A 15337-nucleotide genomic window follows, 5' to 3' on the forward strand; every position below is an offset into this window, starting at 1 on the left:
TCCGATTCATGGTCAAGGATGGTACCCGTGAACCCTAGGCTGCCTCGGTTTCTCTTCAATTTTCAACGTTTCTGCTTGGCGTACATATGATTCGGTCTGTGTCAACAATTTCTCCGGAAAGCAAAATGATTTAGTTTAGTTTTGCAGTCAGGCAAAAATTCCAGTTGACAAGAACAATGCTGAGATAGTGTCGCAATAGCCAACTAACTGCATCTCCAATCGGAAATGAATCATGGTAAATAACAAATTCAAGGTAATTTTAACAGCATGCACCACACTCAATAGAAAGTTACGAATGTAGAGTACCGAAATATGGGCTGTTGTTGATATATATTCATCAAGTGAGAGCTACGACATTCATGGTGAAACACAAAAGAAATACAAGCGGACAAACAGCAGTGACATCACTAACCCATGTCCAAAAACACTAACTAATCATGCAGTCCAAAAGTTAAAACCTCGGTACAGAATTCCTCGGTCAAATCTCGGTAAAAAAATTTCAAGTTTAAAGCCCCAAACAGAATACTTAACGGCCACGCCCTCGTCCACGACCGCGTCCCCGGCCCCGACCTCGTCCCAGAGGCTTCCCTGCAATGCAGACAAAGTACTACCATAAGTCAACAACCTCAAATAATAGCTAAATTTGGGAAGAAAAGAAATGCCATTAGATTTTGAGAAAGAGAGATGAATTTGAATACCAGCAGTGGGCTTCTTGGGCTTGACCCTCGGTGTCTCTTCTACCAGTAAAGTCTCAAGGTTCAAACTGTCGGGGAGGATGTAGTAGCGGATGTTGTTGCCCCTCACACTCAAGTGGTCGAGTGTTACTGGATTCTTTCCCTTCAGAGTAAGTTTAACTGTCTTCAGATGTGTGTTCATGCTGATATCAACGCCTGCACAACACGCACAAACTCCTGCACGTGAGAACACATCAAGTTCCTTCAATGGGGCTGCATGAACCATTTAAGAGCCTCAAACATGAGACTGACACTTAGATCTTCCACAATGAGTTTTAAGAATTGTGCTTGTTAGCTCTCCGTGCTGCAGTAAAGAACAAAGAGATATAAAGTTGAATACCAACTCACTCAGTTTTTGCTTTTATAGAGATCATATCATTAAGTGTCTGATACAAAATGAAAACAACAAAAAGTGGTAAAAAATGTCACTTTTAGAAGTTGATGTAATGTTGAATTCTAGATCGAATCGTAACCTCTATCAAAAGACCCCTGAAGACAGAATAAAATGAAGGCCATTTTGCCCACATGTTGCAGGTGATTCTGATTATACTCATTCTATAGAAAGAGAAATAATGGCCAATGTCAAGATTCGGGACACATAATCACTGGGACACAAAACAGAAAAACTCCCTAGAGCCAATATAATGATATGAACCACAAGTTAAACAACAAAATTTCCAACTTCGAGCTACTCCAATATGCAGATTAACCATCCGTATTCAGAATCAATCCCACGAAATTGCAGGAACAAATTCCATCATTTCACTTAACCATTGAAAGGACAAACAAAATGATGTATTGCTGCAATCACCAGGAGTAACCATACCATGAATTTGAGTTAGATAGCAATATCCATGAAATTGCAGGAACAGATTCCATCATTCCATTAAACTACTGATGGACAAACAAAACAATTTGCTGCAATCAGCAGGAGGAAGCAACCAACCACCAAATATATGGATACCTAATTCACTACATTTCACTAGGCAGGAATTTGGATTGCAGGGCAACACTGAAAGCAGGTGAGTAAGATGGCCAAATTGCAACATCAGGAGGCCGCCAAATGAGATAATTATGCGGTAATTAGAGAGAAATTGCAGCAATTTAAGTGATTGTGATACTGCCAAGTTCTAATGAGACACCGCTGAGACGAGTCACAGAACAAGAATGGTAGCGGAAGGTTTAACAAAACCCTAAACCCTAAAATAGAGGAAGACGTTCTAGAGGGAGGTGGAGAAAGAAGCGGGTGAGGGAAGTGGAACCTGTGATGGTGCCATGAACGACGGTCCCGTTCTTGAGCTCAATGGACACGGTCTCATTGTTCAGCTTCATCAAGAACCTGCGCCGCAGCAAATCGAAAGAACAGCAGAGGATGTGAGTTTGGCTGACCAGACAACGACTTTGCTAACATCAGTGAGTTAAGAAAGAGGCAGAAGAGAGGGAGCGACCTGACGAGCTTCATCGTCGTAGGAGGATGACGGTAGGGGGTCGGAGCTCCGGCGGAGGGTGAAGACGGAGGAGTAGCAGTGTGGACAGAGACGTAGTCCCAGTCGAGAAGTGTTCGGCCGGGGGGGTGGGTTTGTGTGGGGTGGGGAGAGAGTTTTTTGGGTTTGAGAAATTAAAATTGGGTTTAGAAATTAAAATTGGGTAAATCCAATTTTCATGTAAAAACGTTGTTCTAACAAAAAGAAAATATAAAAATAAAACTATTATAGTGTCCTTAATTGAATTTTAGAACAATATGATATAATTATGATCGTCTACAACCTACATAAAGTAAGGTTTGGAAATATGTGCTGAACCATATATATATATATATAAATATATATATATATCGGCGAGAAGACGAGTAATCTCACTCGAGTGTTGAGTCGGTTTTGACCCCAAAATAAAATGTTTTACAATGGGTTTCTCACCCTTGCACTGCAAAAAAATTTCTCTAAGATTTCAATTCATGGTTGAATTATAATAAGAATTGTGGACCTCATAATGTACATGAAATTCCCGAGTTGCTACCATTCACTAATTTTAAAGGGCATTAGGCATGAAATAAAATTTATTAAGTAACATCGTCTTATATTATCGGCCATTAAATATTTAAATTAAAGTTTTTATGGTTTTAAATATGACAATAATAAATCTATTTCTATTTATTTTCTCAACATCAATCAATAATAAATTTATTTCTTATGAACAATGTTTGAAGAAAATTATTTTGAAAATATGTACCATCATTCCGTAAAGATTAGATAATTATAAAAAAGAATTACGTAAAGATTAGAAATCTAATATGACACCCTGAGAATGCAAACCTTTCGAGTTTTTTTGCACAATGATTTTCCAAAGAAAAGGTGAAATTGGGCAAAGCTATCCGTTCCCTAGCAATTCTCTCAATTGTTAAATGCCTTTGGGGGTCAAATTCTTTTGACTCGAACAACTCAAGTACCTCGAGTTTTCACCATATTTATCAAGTGGGCTTCTATTTTTATCCAAGTATGTGTTTGATAATTATATATATATATATATATATATATCAAAGCGCGAAATAAGAGGATTCCATTTGATAATCCTTTAACTCTTAGTAAAACGTCATCAGTTATTCACGAGGCCATCATTCTAAAACTTTAAGCTTGTGATTTATCGTCTTTTGGATTGTTCAGAGAATTTAATTTCAAATAGGGATATTCGTATATTTGCTTTTTCAAATTTTGATTGAATGAACTTTTGCTATATTTTATTTGATATATCGTATTCGATAAACCTTTTACATATGTCCATATTATTTGTATAGATTAATATATAATTATTAGTTTTATGAAAAATTAAAAGTCTTCTCGAATATTTAAAACCCTCATCGAGGTACAAGATACTTTTTCAAATTCAATACCCTAAAAATTCTATGAATGAAGACTTGAAAATTCATTGTATATATACATATTTTTTTTCTATTTGCTTTAATTTTTTATACATCTTTACTTTTACATGATATTTTCTTGAGCAGATTTACTCTCTTTCTCTCTCTCTCTCTCTCTCTATATATATATATATATATATATTTGTATTCTTATAAAATCAGATGATTTTTTTTTATATTTATTTCTCCGTATCATATATATAGATTGTCTAGTTTTACTTATAAAATAATTGATGAAACCTACCTTGCAAAGTGTGGATATCACCTAATTCAAATTAAGTGTTGAAATTAATTTTTCAGCACTTAGTTTAATTAAGTTTTTCTAATAACTACTAATAAAAAGAAGGTTTATTTAATAAACATAAAAAAAAGAAGATGAAATTTGATAGATTTACCTCAAAACAACACTATTGCCACTGTAATTTATTTTTCCTTTTTTTCGTGTTATTACAACATTTTTTTCTCGTCAAGCCTAGTTGGTGATTCTTTCTTTCTGATTTAATCGCTATTGAAAATTAATTCTTCCCTCTTTTCGTATTTAAAAGTAACAATTTATAACAGCGCTAAGAAGTTAAATAGAAGCAGAGCAAATCCACCCAGCAGCTGGAGTTCTCCCTGCACGAGTCAAGGCTTCCAATCTTGAGTTCACCCAAACTGAGGGCTCTTAATGTCGAGTTTGCTAGCCTCCGGCGAACTCACCCATGGGCTCATTAGTACTGGGTGACATGAGAGCCAGGACCTAGAAGAATGCGGGACTCGTTAGTAAATCAAAACTCCAAATCCGATAGGAAATAAAATAGAAAATTTGGAATCCATCCTGAGAAAAAAAAAATTCGAAACGAAATGTGAGCTCCAGTGAACCTGAACCAAGCATGTCCTTCCTACTTCAATACAGATTCATCCTCTTCAGTCACCTCTCTTCTGACTTTCCTTATCATTGTTTTTAGAGTTTTTTTTTATGTATAATAATATTGTAAGAATTTTTTCGGTGGGTAAATGGGCCGAAGCAAAGAAAACAAAATTACAAGAAGAACAAAGAAGGGGTATGGAGGTCTCAATGATATCGTCGAAAATTAGCGCTCCAAGTTCAAATGGAGATGCTGGAAACAAAGAAGCCCAAGAGGCAATTGAATAACTCTTCTCGCCAACCAATCTGCAAAAAAGTGTTATTATCTAGTTGTCAGATCACGAATTGGAACAACCAGCACAGCAAGCAGGGCGCGAGATGGATCGCCAAAGCTTAGTTTAGAAATATTAGATGTAATATTCGTTATGTATCTCAAACATGGCTTTCAAATTTGAATGTAGCTTCTCCACTTATCTGAAGAATTGTCTCCCACATATCAACTGTAAATGCATATCCAAAAAAGAGGTGGTCTCTCTGCTCCTCATGAGCCTCACAAGGAACAAAAATGGAATTTATATGTTCTTCCATTTTGAAATTCTGGCTAGAGTTGGTAATCTGTCTCTTATAGCCAGCCAAGAAATGAAAGTATGCCTTCGTACTGATGGAGAGGTTTGAAGAAACTCGTACCAATTAACGTTATATTCACCTGATTTTTATCTTGCGCTCAAGATTTTTCTATGGTCGCTCCTCCAATTTGATTATGTAAAACGGGTTTCCTGATTCTTCTGTTGTTAGCAGAGTTGAGATGTAGTGCTAGATTTTACTCTCATCATCCATGATTTTATGTTATCTGACATATAACTATTAGAGAACAACATCCATATTTGATGGATTTAAATCAGAATGTAACATGGTCCAGGCGAAAAGGGCACTCAGTTCTGGTTCCTCAAGGCTTAGCATCGGAAATCTACCCTCATTTTATCGGTTATACATTTTACAAACCGAAATATACTTGTTCTCATGAAGGAACCACGAGGTGAGTAGATCCTAACCGATACTGGATAGAGACTATATCTGGGCACACCGTTAGTCGGAAAGGTTAAGAAACCTCCGAGTCAATCAAAACTAGAGGAGGAGACAGAAGGAGAAGAAGGAGAAGAAGGAGAAGAGATTAAGACTTAGGCTATACATATGACACATGATCTCCATCTGAAATTTCCGAATTACATAGATGTTTTATCCCGAAGCAAACTCAAGATTGGCTTTCCATACAAAATATTGATATGGCCATCTTCAAGCTGCTTTCCCACACGACATCCAGCAAACAAACAAGTGGTTAAGCAAGCCTATAAGCGGAAAAGAGGACATGACAATAGATGAACTGTCCATTGACACCATCTCCTCCTCCAAGTGTCTGAAATTACTGCAGATAACTTAAAGAAAGCTACCTCAGAAGTAAATCAAACACCTGTGTCTATTAAATATAAACTGTCATCACTGTTGTGATTGATAGGACGACTTCATGCGTGTTACAGACTCTTCCTATCAAGCATAATGAAATTTTACAGAGGAAATTGAAGAGGAACTCGTCGAGGAGCTCATTCAAAGCATCTTATGACCAGATTTTCCTCGGACATTGCATCCATCTTGAACCTTCAAAAGTTGTCTCCAGACATCCGTTGCATACACGTGTGTTTTACGTTTGATCAATAGTTCACAGACCCTGGGCTGTTAAAGAACTAGAGTTAGCGTAAGGGAAGAACAAAACTTACATGGTGAGTGTACTACTTATGATGTATCATTGAGCTGAATATGTTTTTGATAAGTAAAGTGAGGGAAATAAAGATATGCCAGATAAAATATTCCGGATAGTCGGATGAGCAAAACTTAGGTTGCGTTTGGTTTCATAGTAGGATTTTAAAATTAAATTTTGATTTTGATTTTGAGTGGAATAAATGGGGCCCACCCTTTGACTTTGTATGAGTTATGTTGTTTTGTTGTGGAAAAAAGTGGTATAAATGGAGCCCACTCTTTGACTTTGTATGAGTTATTTTGTTTTGTAGTTGGTAGAGTTAAGTTAGAATTGTGATTTTAAAATACTATCCTAAAACCAAACAAGCCCTTAAAATGAAATTGGATATGGTATCAGGTACCTGACAAGAGAATGTATAAAATCAAATTAGATCAGGTAAACCTAGAAAAAATCGTACTATGATTTAAGAAGGCTGACAATTCTTTTGACTGCTTGAAAATGGATCCCGTTTTCCGTCTTTCGTATTTCTGCTTTTGCGTTTTCCCTCAACAAATAATCTTTAAATTCGGTTAAGGAAATAAATCATGACCATTGAAACCTGATGAACATTTCCATCTTCCTGTTTTTCTGCTTTCAACTCCATGTTTTACAGTTGTTCAAACCTGAAGCAAGGCCTCTCCATGTTAACTATGAGACCACAGTCTTCAATCTGCTTTTAGGCACAGATTCTCTTACACTATTTGAGCTTGTCCACCAATCTAAAACGTAGCTTTCAATCAACTCCACATCCTCATCAAATATCTAAAACATATAGCACGTTTTGAACTTCCAAGAAACAACAATCACAACATACTGAATTGTCACAGGGTTGTTGCTCGAAAGAAAATCAATCTTGTTTTTAGCATGCTACCTTATTTCTGTATCATCAAAAGCAAACTTAATTCAAATGGTTATCGTCCGTAAGAGTAAAGCGGAAAAAGAAGTCAAACACAAAAAACTGAAGTGGTTAATAAGGTAGATGGGTCTACAGCGCCAGTACCTGATATCACTGTCACAACATCAGGCTGCAACCCTCTTTCTTCCAAGGCATAAAAAAGTTTCTTGGCAGATTCAAGTCTCCCACACTTGCATAGGCCTGCAATGATAATAGTGTAAATCACAATATGAGGGTTCATAAAACATAATATGTGCACCGGCCACACCTTCGTAACTCCAAATACCCGGATTCATTATAATCCCTCCTGTTATGCTCCAACAGCCCCATGAATTGGTTATCTTCTGATCTTCCATTTTCCGAGGCAGTCCAGTCGCCGCATCGAGATTATGGGTCTCACACAGACCGTTTAACAAGATCTCATAAGTTTGAAGGTCTGGACATTGACCAACTGACTCCATATCACGCAGAAGCTCTACAGCAGCTTGAATGTTCCCTATGCAACAGAACCCGCCAATAAGACTGCTGTAAGTAACTATATATGGATTGAAGCCTTTCTCTTGCATTCTCGGAACAAATGCACTTCCTCATCCATTCTTTTGACCCTGCCACATCCATTAATCAACCTGTTATAACTAACGACATTGGCTGGGCAATCCATTTCAACCATGAGATCAAATATGACCCGGGCAGCATCTAGACGATCTTGGAGGCAGTAGCCATTGATCAATGAGCAATAGGTGAATATGTCAGGCTCCACACCACTTTGGGTCATACTGTCAAAAACGTGCTCTGCTTTGGAAATCTGCCCGTCTTTGCATAATGCATCCACTAGAGTAGTATATGTTCGAACATTTGGCATTATATTCCTATGGGACTTTTCACCTAACAATACCTCAACCTCTTCCCATTGGCATGCGGTGCAAAGAGCATGAATCAAGGAGTTATAAGTCACGACATCCGGCTTGATGCCCTCGATCATCGTCTGCTGGAGATGGCACAAACCATGACTTAAAGAGGTGTAAGAAATTAAATCAGGTTCAGCTCCCCTACTGGCCATCTTGATCAGCAGAACCACAACCTCTTTCCACCGTCCTGCACAACAACTCAAGCCATAGATCATGGAGCTGTACGTGATTTTATCGGGTCGAATGCCTCCATAGGTCATACTGTTGAAGAGACTGTAAGCCTTGGCTATCTCTCCTTGTTTGCAGAGACCATCCATTACTGTGGTGTATGCAACTACATCGAGCTCCATGATTGTCGCCTCCATGGCCGTAATCGTTGTCTCCATCGCCAAAATCGAAGGAATCCTGGAATTAGGGCTCCTTCGATTACGGCGATGGGAGCCTTGATTGCAGCCACCACTCCAATTGGAGTCAGCAGAGACCTCTGTCATCGCCGCCGACCCCGATTGAAGGGTGGTGGCCGCAATTGGGGCCGCCACTGTCAGCTCCCTCCCCTTTTCCTCAGTCGTAGTCCCCTCCCTCCCTTATTTTTAGTTTTGAGAATGATTTTTATTGAATAAACACGGTTCATTCGTCCAATCATATTGCATCACATATATGAAAAAGGTCGTTTTAGATTTGAAATAAAAATAAAAGGTTGTTTTAAATTTAAAACTAAATCGAAGGTCGTTCCTTCTATGCGATTTCTGAAAGGTCGTGTTAGATTTTAAATTAAATTAAAAGGTCATGCAATATTTAAAATAAAAGTAAAAGATCATGCTTTTCTGTGCGATTTCTAAAAGATCGCGCTAGAAATAGGAATTTGACCAAAGGTCGTACTTTTTTATGTCATTAGTCTTACCAGGTCTGGAGTCTGTTGGCTATAGTATGTCAATGCTACTACCAGGTTATCACTGAATGAAACATCTATTCTTCCAGATAAATGTTGAGGTCTCGGGTTCTGAAACTCGAGAGGTTTTTGACAGCGTGTTCGACAAAAATGGTAGCTGCAGCATAACTAATTCCCTAGTTTCTAAAAGAAAAAGGCGGTAAGATAAAAAGCCTGCCATTTTGATTACCCTGACGGTTTAACATGTTCTTAGCATCCTTAGTATCTCAGTAATAGGTATTGAACAAAAGCATGCATTATACTGAATAGCCTTAATACTGGTTTTGAGACTTACCTATTTGAACCCTTCTCGTTGATCCTAACGGTTTCTTATTTTTCCTTCTAATTTGTGGTGGTATCTTGGAAAATCGATTGGACACTGCCAGGGAAAACACCAAATGTGAGCTCTTCTGCCCATTTTATATTAACATCAACTTGCTACAGTTTCTGAGATTGCTTGCAGATTCTGAAAAATAAAAAGATTTTCAATAGAAATAACTGGCATGCTGCAAATTTAATTGATCATCTACTATTGTTATGCTGTTGTAACTATAATGGAATCTCTGAATTTGACTGCAATTTTTTCATCGTGGGAGCAGATACCGAGGGACATTCTACTAGAAGTGCTCGGACCCTCGAAAGTTTACAAGCAAGCGATCAAGAGTATATAATCAACTTCACCGTAGCCAAGTATGTACAGAAGGTTCAATTTTGCCTCTCAGTCCTTCTATTAAAGGTACAAAAGAAACCATTACAAGCAAGTGGTCATTGTATGGTCATAGATGATATTTACAAATGGTTTATCCCCCCAGCGTCTAAAACTCTTTGATGCTTTGAATTTGGATTTAAAGACATAGCATTTAATGGTTTATTTTGTATGATTCCCGTGTTATCTTTGCGGCATATGCTTTTGTCTATCATTGCAGTTCAGCTTCGATGCAACGATTCAGTTGGTTGAGTCGAATTGACGAGTTGACATAAGTTCCGTGTTTTGTACTTAATACTTTCTCAAAATGCGGTAACATCAGTTTTCTAGATGATGGTTTCTTGATTTCCTGAAATAAATACAAGAAAACGAGGGAGATTATAGAAAGCCAAAGGCGTCAACTTGTCGAGAATTCTCCATGCTGCAATCTTCAACATAACAAAAAACATGTAACTCGGTCACCTCGAGTTCCGATTTTATCTAATGTTCACATGTTCAGGTAAAATCACGTTTATTACCCAACAAAAGGAAAGAAAAAAGGTATAAACACGTACGAATGATAGCAACACAACGAATTTAAAAAAAAAAAAAAAACTTCGACAACCAGCATGGTTCATCCCCGATATAGTTGGTACCAGCCAAAGATCTGTATCACATAATTCATACGGAATAGCGAGGAAATAACTGTTGAACAGATTAATAATTTATTAAAAGAAGCTGAAATTTAAAAAAGAAAAAAAAATCTGTTTTTGGGTAATTGTCTGGTTTGTTCTTTTTAAATTTAAAAAATATATCAAAATCCAAATTGCCCCTCCAAAAATGAGATTTTGAATTTACATACTGATGATGGCCCGTTATGGGGCCCACCCATGGGCCCAAGAAAAAGAGAGAGGAAAAAGAAACAAATGAAATTCAAGATCTCTGGGTAGCCTCCTTGTCCGTTTTTCTTGGACATTTCGTGTTCTGCGGGAGGGAATTGCATGATTTGCTGAGCAGAAAGGCGTTTTCCTCCGAGTCGGCATCCTCCTACTCCCTAACATGGGACAAATGCCAATGATTCTCTCAATAATTACAATGATGCCAATGTGAGAGAGTCGGAAGATGCTACTCGGAGGAAAACCGTAATGTTCTTAGCTGAGGATTCGTGGGGGAGTCGATTGGGATTGTGGAGTTAGAGGTAGGGGTTACGGCGGTTTTCTCTTTTTCTTTTCTTCTTTCTTTTTTTGGCTAATAGAAGAACTGTATTAGACATTTGTAGTTTAAGTCTAATACAGTTCATGTCTGTGAATTTTGTGAGACCAACTAGGTTCATCATGTCTGCATGCAGCTTCTGGGATAACATAACACTTGTGCCCTCTATGAAACACCAGATGTCAAATTAATTGGTTCATTTTTTTCAGAGGAAATATTATATGTCAGACCATGTTTTCATTTTTATATTAGTGGGTTTTATTTTGGGAAAATTGTCAAAAAAAAAACTTTACATTTTCTTCACGTTTTATCACAAACTACTATTTTTATGAAAATTACACAAACTTACAATTTTTCACCCCATCTATCATCCGTCAATCACTCCATCCAAATTTATGATGTGGCCAACTAACGGAGATGAGTTGGCTAACAGATGCTGACGTGTCCGTCTATTTACATGAGATGGATGGTCTGTCGGGTCCCAGTGATCGAAATGCCCTTCATGCCCTCCGTTTTCCTTTTGTCAAAGTCTCCACACCAAGGGCAATTTGGGGAGATCACTTTTTCTCCAAATTTGGGGCAAAATCGTGCGAGAGTTAGAATTTAGGGCACAAAAGAGCGGGATTCCTCTGAAGAGATATTGCATTAGGGCAATCGGAGAAGGATTGGTGCGATTCGAGGGGAATGGTTGTTACAATTCGAGGGATTGGTTGTTGCGGAAGATAGCAGTGCTCCAAATCTCTAGTTGAGCAGTTGATTTGTTGGTGTTGAGGTTATCCCAAAGAGTGTTGTTCAAGTTCGGAGAAGTGTCGGAGTGGTCCTTCCCCTACCCGTCATTCAAGGAGAAGGTGGATCCCTACCTTTTGGATTTATAGAAGTTGACAAAATTAGTTATTAGTTTATTACATAGGGTTTACTGCTAATTGCTGCTTTTGGTTGATTAATGAATATTTTATTGTATAGGGTTTATTGTTAAGTGCTCATTTTGGTTCATTAATGAATATTTTAGTAACGGTTGATTTTTTAAACATATTATGATATGTACTTACGTTATATCTTATTCATGTATAGGATGGAAGGCTACTTTAGAGTTTGGTTACATCATGAAGGGAAGATGGTGTTTCAACCTTGGGTGAAGTATGTTGGAGGTAAGGTACATACTGATATAATGTCTCTCCCTCAGCTGAGATCCATAGTGAAGCAATTAGGTTATAAAAAGCCTAATAGATGGTGGTATAAGGCTCTTGGAATGGCTTTGCATTTTGGATTGATTGAAATGAACATTGACAATCATTTTTGCAAGATAGCTCAACTCGGGATACAACATGGAGTGATTGATGTCTTTGTAGAAGCTGATAAGGAGAATTGATATTGGTACGCTTGGTGGTATGGTTGGTGGTATTACTGATGATGTGCTTGCAGGTATGGATGCTAGTATGGTTGCAGCCATGGTTGATGAATACAATTCAGATGAAGATTCAGATATTTTGGCTGGTGACAATGACGAAACTGAGTCTGAAAAATCAGATAGTAGTGGCTATGGAAGTGAGGCCTCCAACAAGGAGTTCATTGAAGTTATGAAGAATAAGAAGAAAGGAAGGGAATCAAAGAAGACAAAAAGAAGATTGGTGTCTATGGATGCACAAAATTCCGAAGAGGGTCATGTTGATCAAAGAAGACAAAAAGAAGATCGGTGTCTATGGATGCACAAAATTCCGAAGAGGATCATGTTGAGCAAGTTGAGAAAGGATAAAAGGATCAGGTTTATGACATAGATGCTGGTGAAGGGATAAGAGAAGGATCAAGTTTTAACAGTCATTATGCAGAATCAAGTGATTAAATAATCACCCTGACAATAAGTGAAGAGGGAGTTCAAAGTTGTCATGGGAAGGACAAGGGCATGGCATACAGTTTAAAAGCAAGAAAGGGAAATGACCTTTCCGAGATTGGCATGAGGTTTGAATCTACCGAACAATTCAAATTGGTTATACAGAATTATGCCATTAAGTATGGCAAAGGTATTGGTTGGAATAGGAATGACTCAGATATCATGGAAGCAACTTATGCTGTGAATTATCCAAGGAAAATCCTGGCTAGTTGGACACAAGAAAGACATTAATTTGTGGTAAAGGTGTATAAAAGTGACCATAAATGCTCAAGACCTGCAAGGAACAAACAAGTTACAATTAAGTTTCTTGCTCAGCACTATCTAGAAAGGTTTAGAACAAATCCTAAATGGAAAGTAAATGACTTACAATTGGAGTTTGAGAAGAAATTTGCTACTAAAGTTGGGCTCACTACATGCTACAAGGCAAAAGCACTTGCTTTTGACAAGATATATGGGTCTTTAATTGACCACTATAGCCTAATTCTATCATATCTAGCTGAACTAAGGAGGGTGAACAAAAGCAGTCTTTTTCATCCTTAGGTTGACAGGCATGGTCATGATTCAGGAAGTACTTTCAAAAATTTGTGTGTGGATTTTGAAGCATTAATACAGGGATTTCTACAAGGCTATAGACATGTGATAAGCCTAGATGGATGCTTCCTCAAGACACATGTGGGACGTCAATTGTTATCTGCAGTTAGAAGAGATGGGAACAATCAGATGTTTTTGGCAGTTGTGTAGGGAGAGAATTAAGAGTCTTGGACATGGTTTCTCATTCGACTAAGTGATGATCTGAACATACATGATGGATTAAGGTGGACTGTAACTAGTGATCAACAGAAGGTAAGAATATTATAGTTTATTTACTTCATTTTTCTATAATAATGTTTAGTTAATACTTGACAGTTGATTTTGCTCTATTGGTTCTATTGTAGGGGCTTGACAATGCTGTCAGACAACTGATGCCATATGTCAAGTACATGAATTGTGCTAGGCATATCTACGCCAACTGGAAGAAGGACCACAATGGATATGCTCTGAACAATGTATTCTGGAGAGCAGCCAAGAGCAACTTAGAAGCGGATTTCGCCGTTTGTATGGAGGAAATGAAGGCCCTTTCCTTCGCAGCTTACAATGCTTTCAAGAGTATTGGAGTCGAGAAGTTCTGTAGAAGCCAGATCAACACTATCAACAAATGTGAAGCCATTGATAACAATATGTCTAAATGCTTCGATAGTTACATATTGAGTGCAAGGAGCAAGCCAATCATGGATATGTTAGAGTCCATCCAGAAGTTTGTAATGAAAAGGTTGAGTGATAAGAGGGCTATGATCGAGAAATCAACTGACATATTACCCTTTAGGGTTAGAAAAACTTTGGAATTGAACAAGGAGATAAGTGCTTGCCGTAGTGCAACGTATGGTGGTCAGTAAACCTTTGAGGTTGGACACTTTGCTAATACATTTGTTGTGAATTTGTAGGACAAGACATGTGAATGTGGGGAACGGGACCTAGCTTGTATAGCTTGCCCTCATGCCATTGCTTGCATATACTATAATGGGAATGAAGCTTAAGATTATGTTAATGACTACTTGAAGATGTCATTTTATTGTTTGACATATGCTAGAATGATTCATCCAATAAATGGCAAAGGATGTGAAAGAAAGTTCAATCTGAACCTATACATCCCCCACCCAATAAAAAACAACGAGGTAGGCCAAAGGAGACGAGGAGGAAGGATAAGAGTGAGACAGCTAGAAATCCTAATAGGCTTTCCAAAAAAGGTGTTCGTATGATGTGCAAAATTTGTAGGGAGTATGGCCATAACAAGACAACATGCAAAAACAGTGGGCCAGTATAAGCTGAAACCTCAACAAGTCAAGTAAGCTCCCACCATTACTTTAATTTTTAGTTATTTTACTTCACACAATCGGATTTTATTAAATATGTTATCTACAGGTGAAGAAAAGGGGTAGGCCTCCAAACGTCTGCGCACTATTGAATGAAAATGCACAATGAGTAACTCAAGAAGGAACAACTCAAGTAATTCAAGTTGTGCTTTACTTTTGAAGACAATATTTTGACTCTACACATGTATGAATAACTAAGAAAATATGTGAATTATAGGTGAGGAAAAGGGGAAGCCTCGAAAAATCACTGTAACTTCGAATGAATATGCAGATGTGTCAGCACCCAATTTCGGTCCATCGGCTCCGGGGAGGGCAAAATTGTTATTTCCCAATTTATTACCTTTTCTTTAAAAAAAAAAGAGAAAAGAAAAGAAAATATTCGGGCAGGTCACGGGCAGGCGAGCAGCGTTGACCGGCTGCCCGTGACCGCCGGCCTTTTTTTTATAAAAAAAAAAAAATTCGGTCAAGCCGGGCAGGGGCTGGGCAGCCCTCGCCGGCTGCCCGCGATCTCCACCGGCCTAGAAAGCCCCAAATCGCGATTTTCGCGATTTCCGCCAAATCGGCCGAAATCTTAACGGAAAGCGGATGAAATTGAAATCAAAATAAACAGAAATACAATTCGGA

At 38.0% G+C, this 15337-nt stretch overlaps 1 protein-coding gene and 1 pseudogene across 2 annotated transcripts; both read right to left on the reverse strand.

Moving 5' to 3' along the window:
• Nucleotides 1-288: 288 nt before the first annotated feature.
• Nucleotides 289-2342, reverse strand: LOC116187053 (small nuclear ribonucleoprotein SmD1a-like). Of its 2 annotated transcripts, none has more exons than XM_031515636.1 (4): nt 2183-2342; nt 1997-2073; nt 699-890; nt 289-588 (listed from the first exon to the last, which is right to left on the reverse strand). In XM_031515636.1, the coding sequence occupies exons 1-4, from the start codon at nt 2194-2196 to the stop codon at nt 527-529; spliced, it is 345 nt and encodes a 114-aa protein (XP_031371496.1). In that variant the 5' UTR covers nt 2197-2342; the 3' UTR covers nt 289-526. The 2 variants fall into 2 exon arrangements, with proteins under 2 accessions (XP_031371496.1, XP_031371495.1); XM_031515635.1 differs by having other exon boundaries at nt 699-911.
• A 3339-nt stretch (nt 2343-5681) lies between these two features.
• LOC116187104 lies at nt 5682-8690 on the reverse strand (annotated as a pseudogene).
• Between the last annotated feature and the right edge of the window lie 6647 nt (nt 8691-15337).

This window comes from Punica granatum, chromosome 8 (assembly GCF_007655135.1).
Source record: "Punica granatum isolate Tunisia-2019 chromosome 8, ASM765513v2, whole genome shotgun sequence".
Classification (NCBI taxonomy): domain Eukaryota; kingdom Viridiplantae; phylum Streptophyta; class Magnoliopsida; order Myrtales; family Lythraceae; genus Punica; species Punica granatum.

What these genes read in the sequence shown, in the direction of transcription:
- LOC116187053 (XM_031515635.1), bottom strand. An exon ending in CGTTCATGGCACCATCACAG is followed by an intron (nt 912 to 1,996) that starts GTTCCACTTCCC and finishes TCTCACGTGCAG; the next exon opens with GAGTTTGTGCGTGTTGTGCA. An exon ending in GCCCAAGAAGCCCACTGCTG is followed by an intron (nt 589 to 698) that starts GTATTCAAATTC and finishes TCTGCATTGCAG; the next exon opens with GGAAGCCTCTGGGACGAGGT.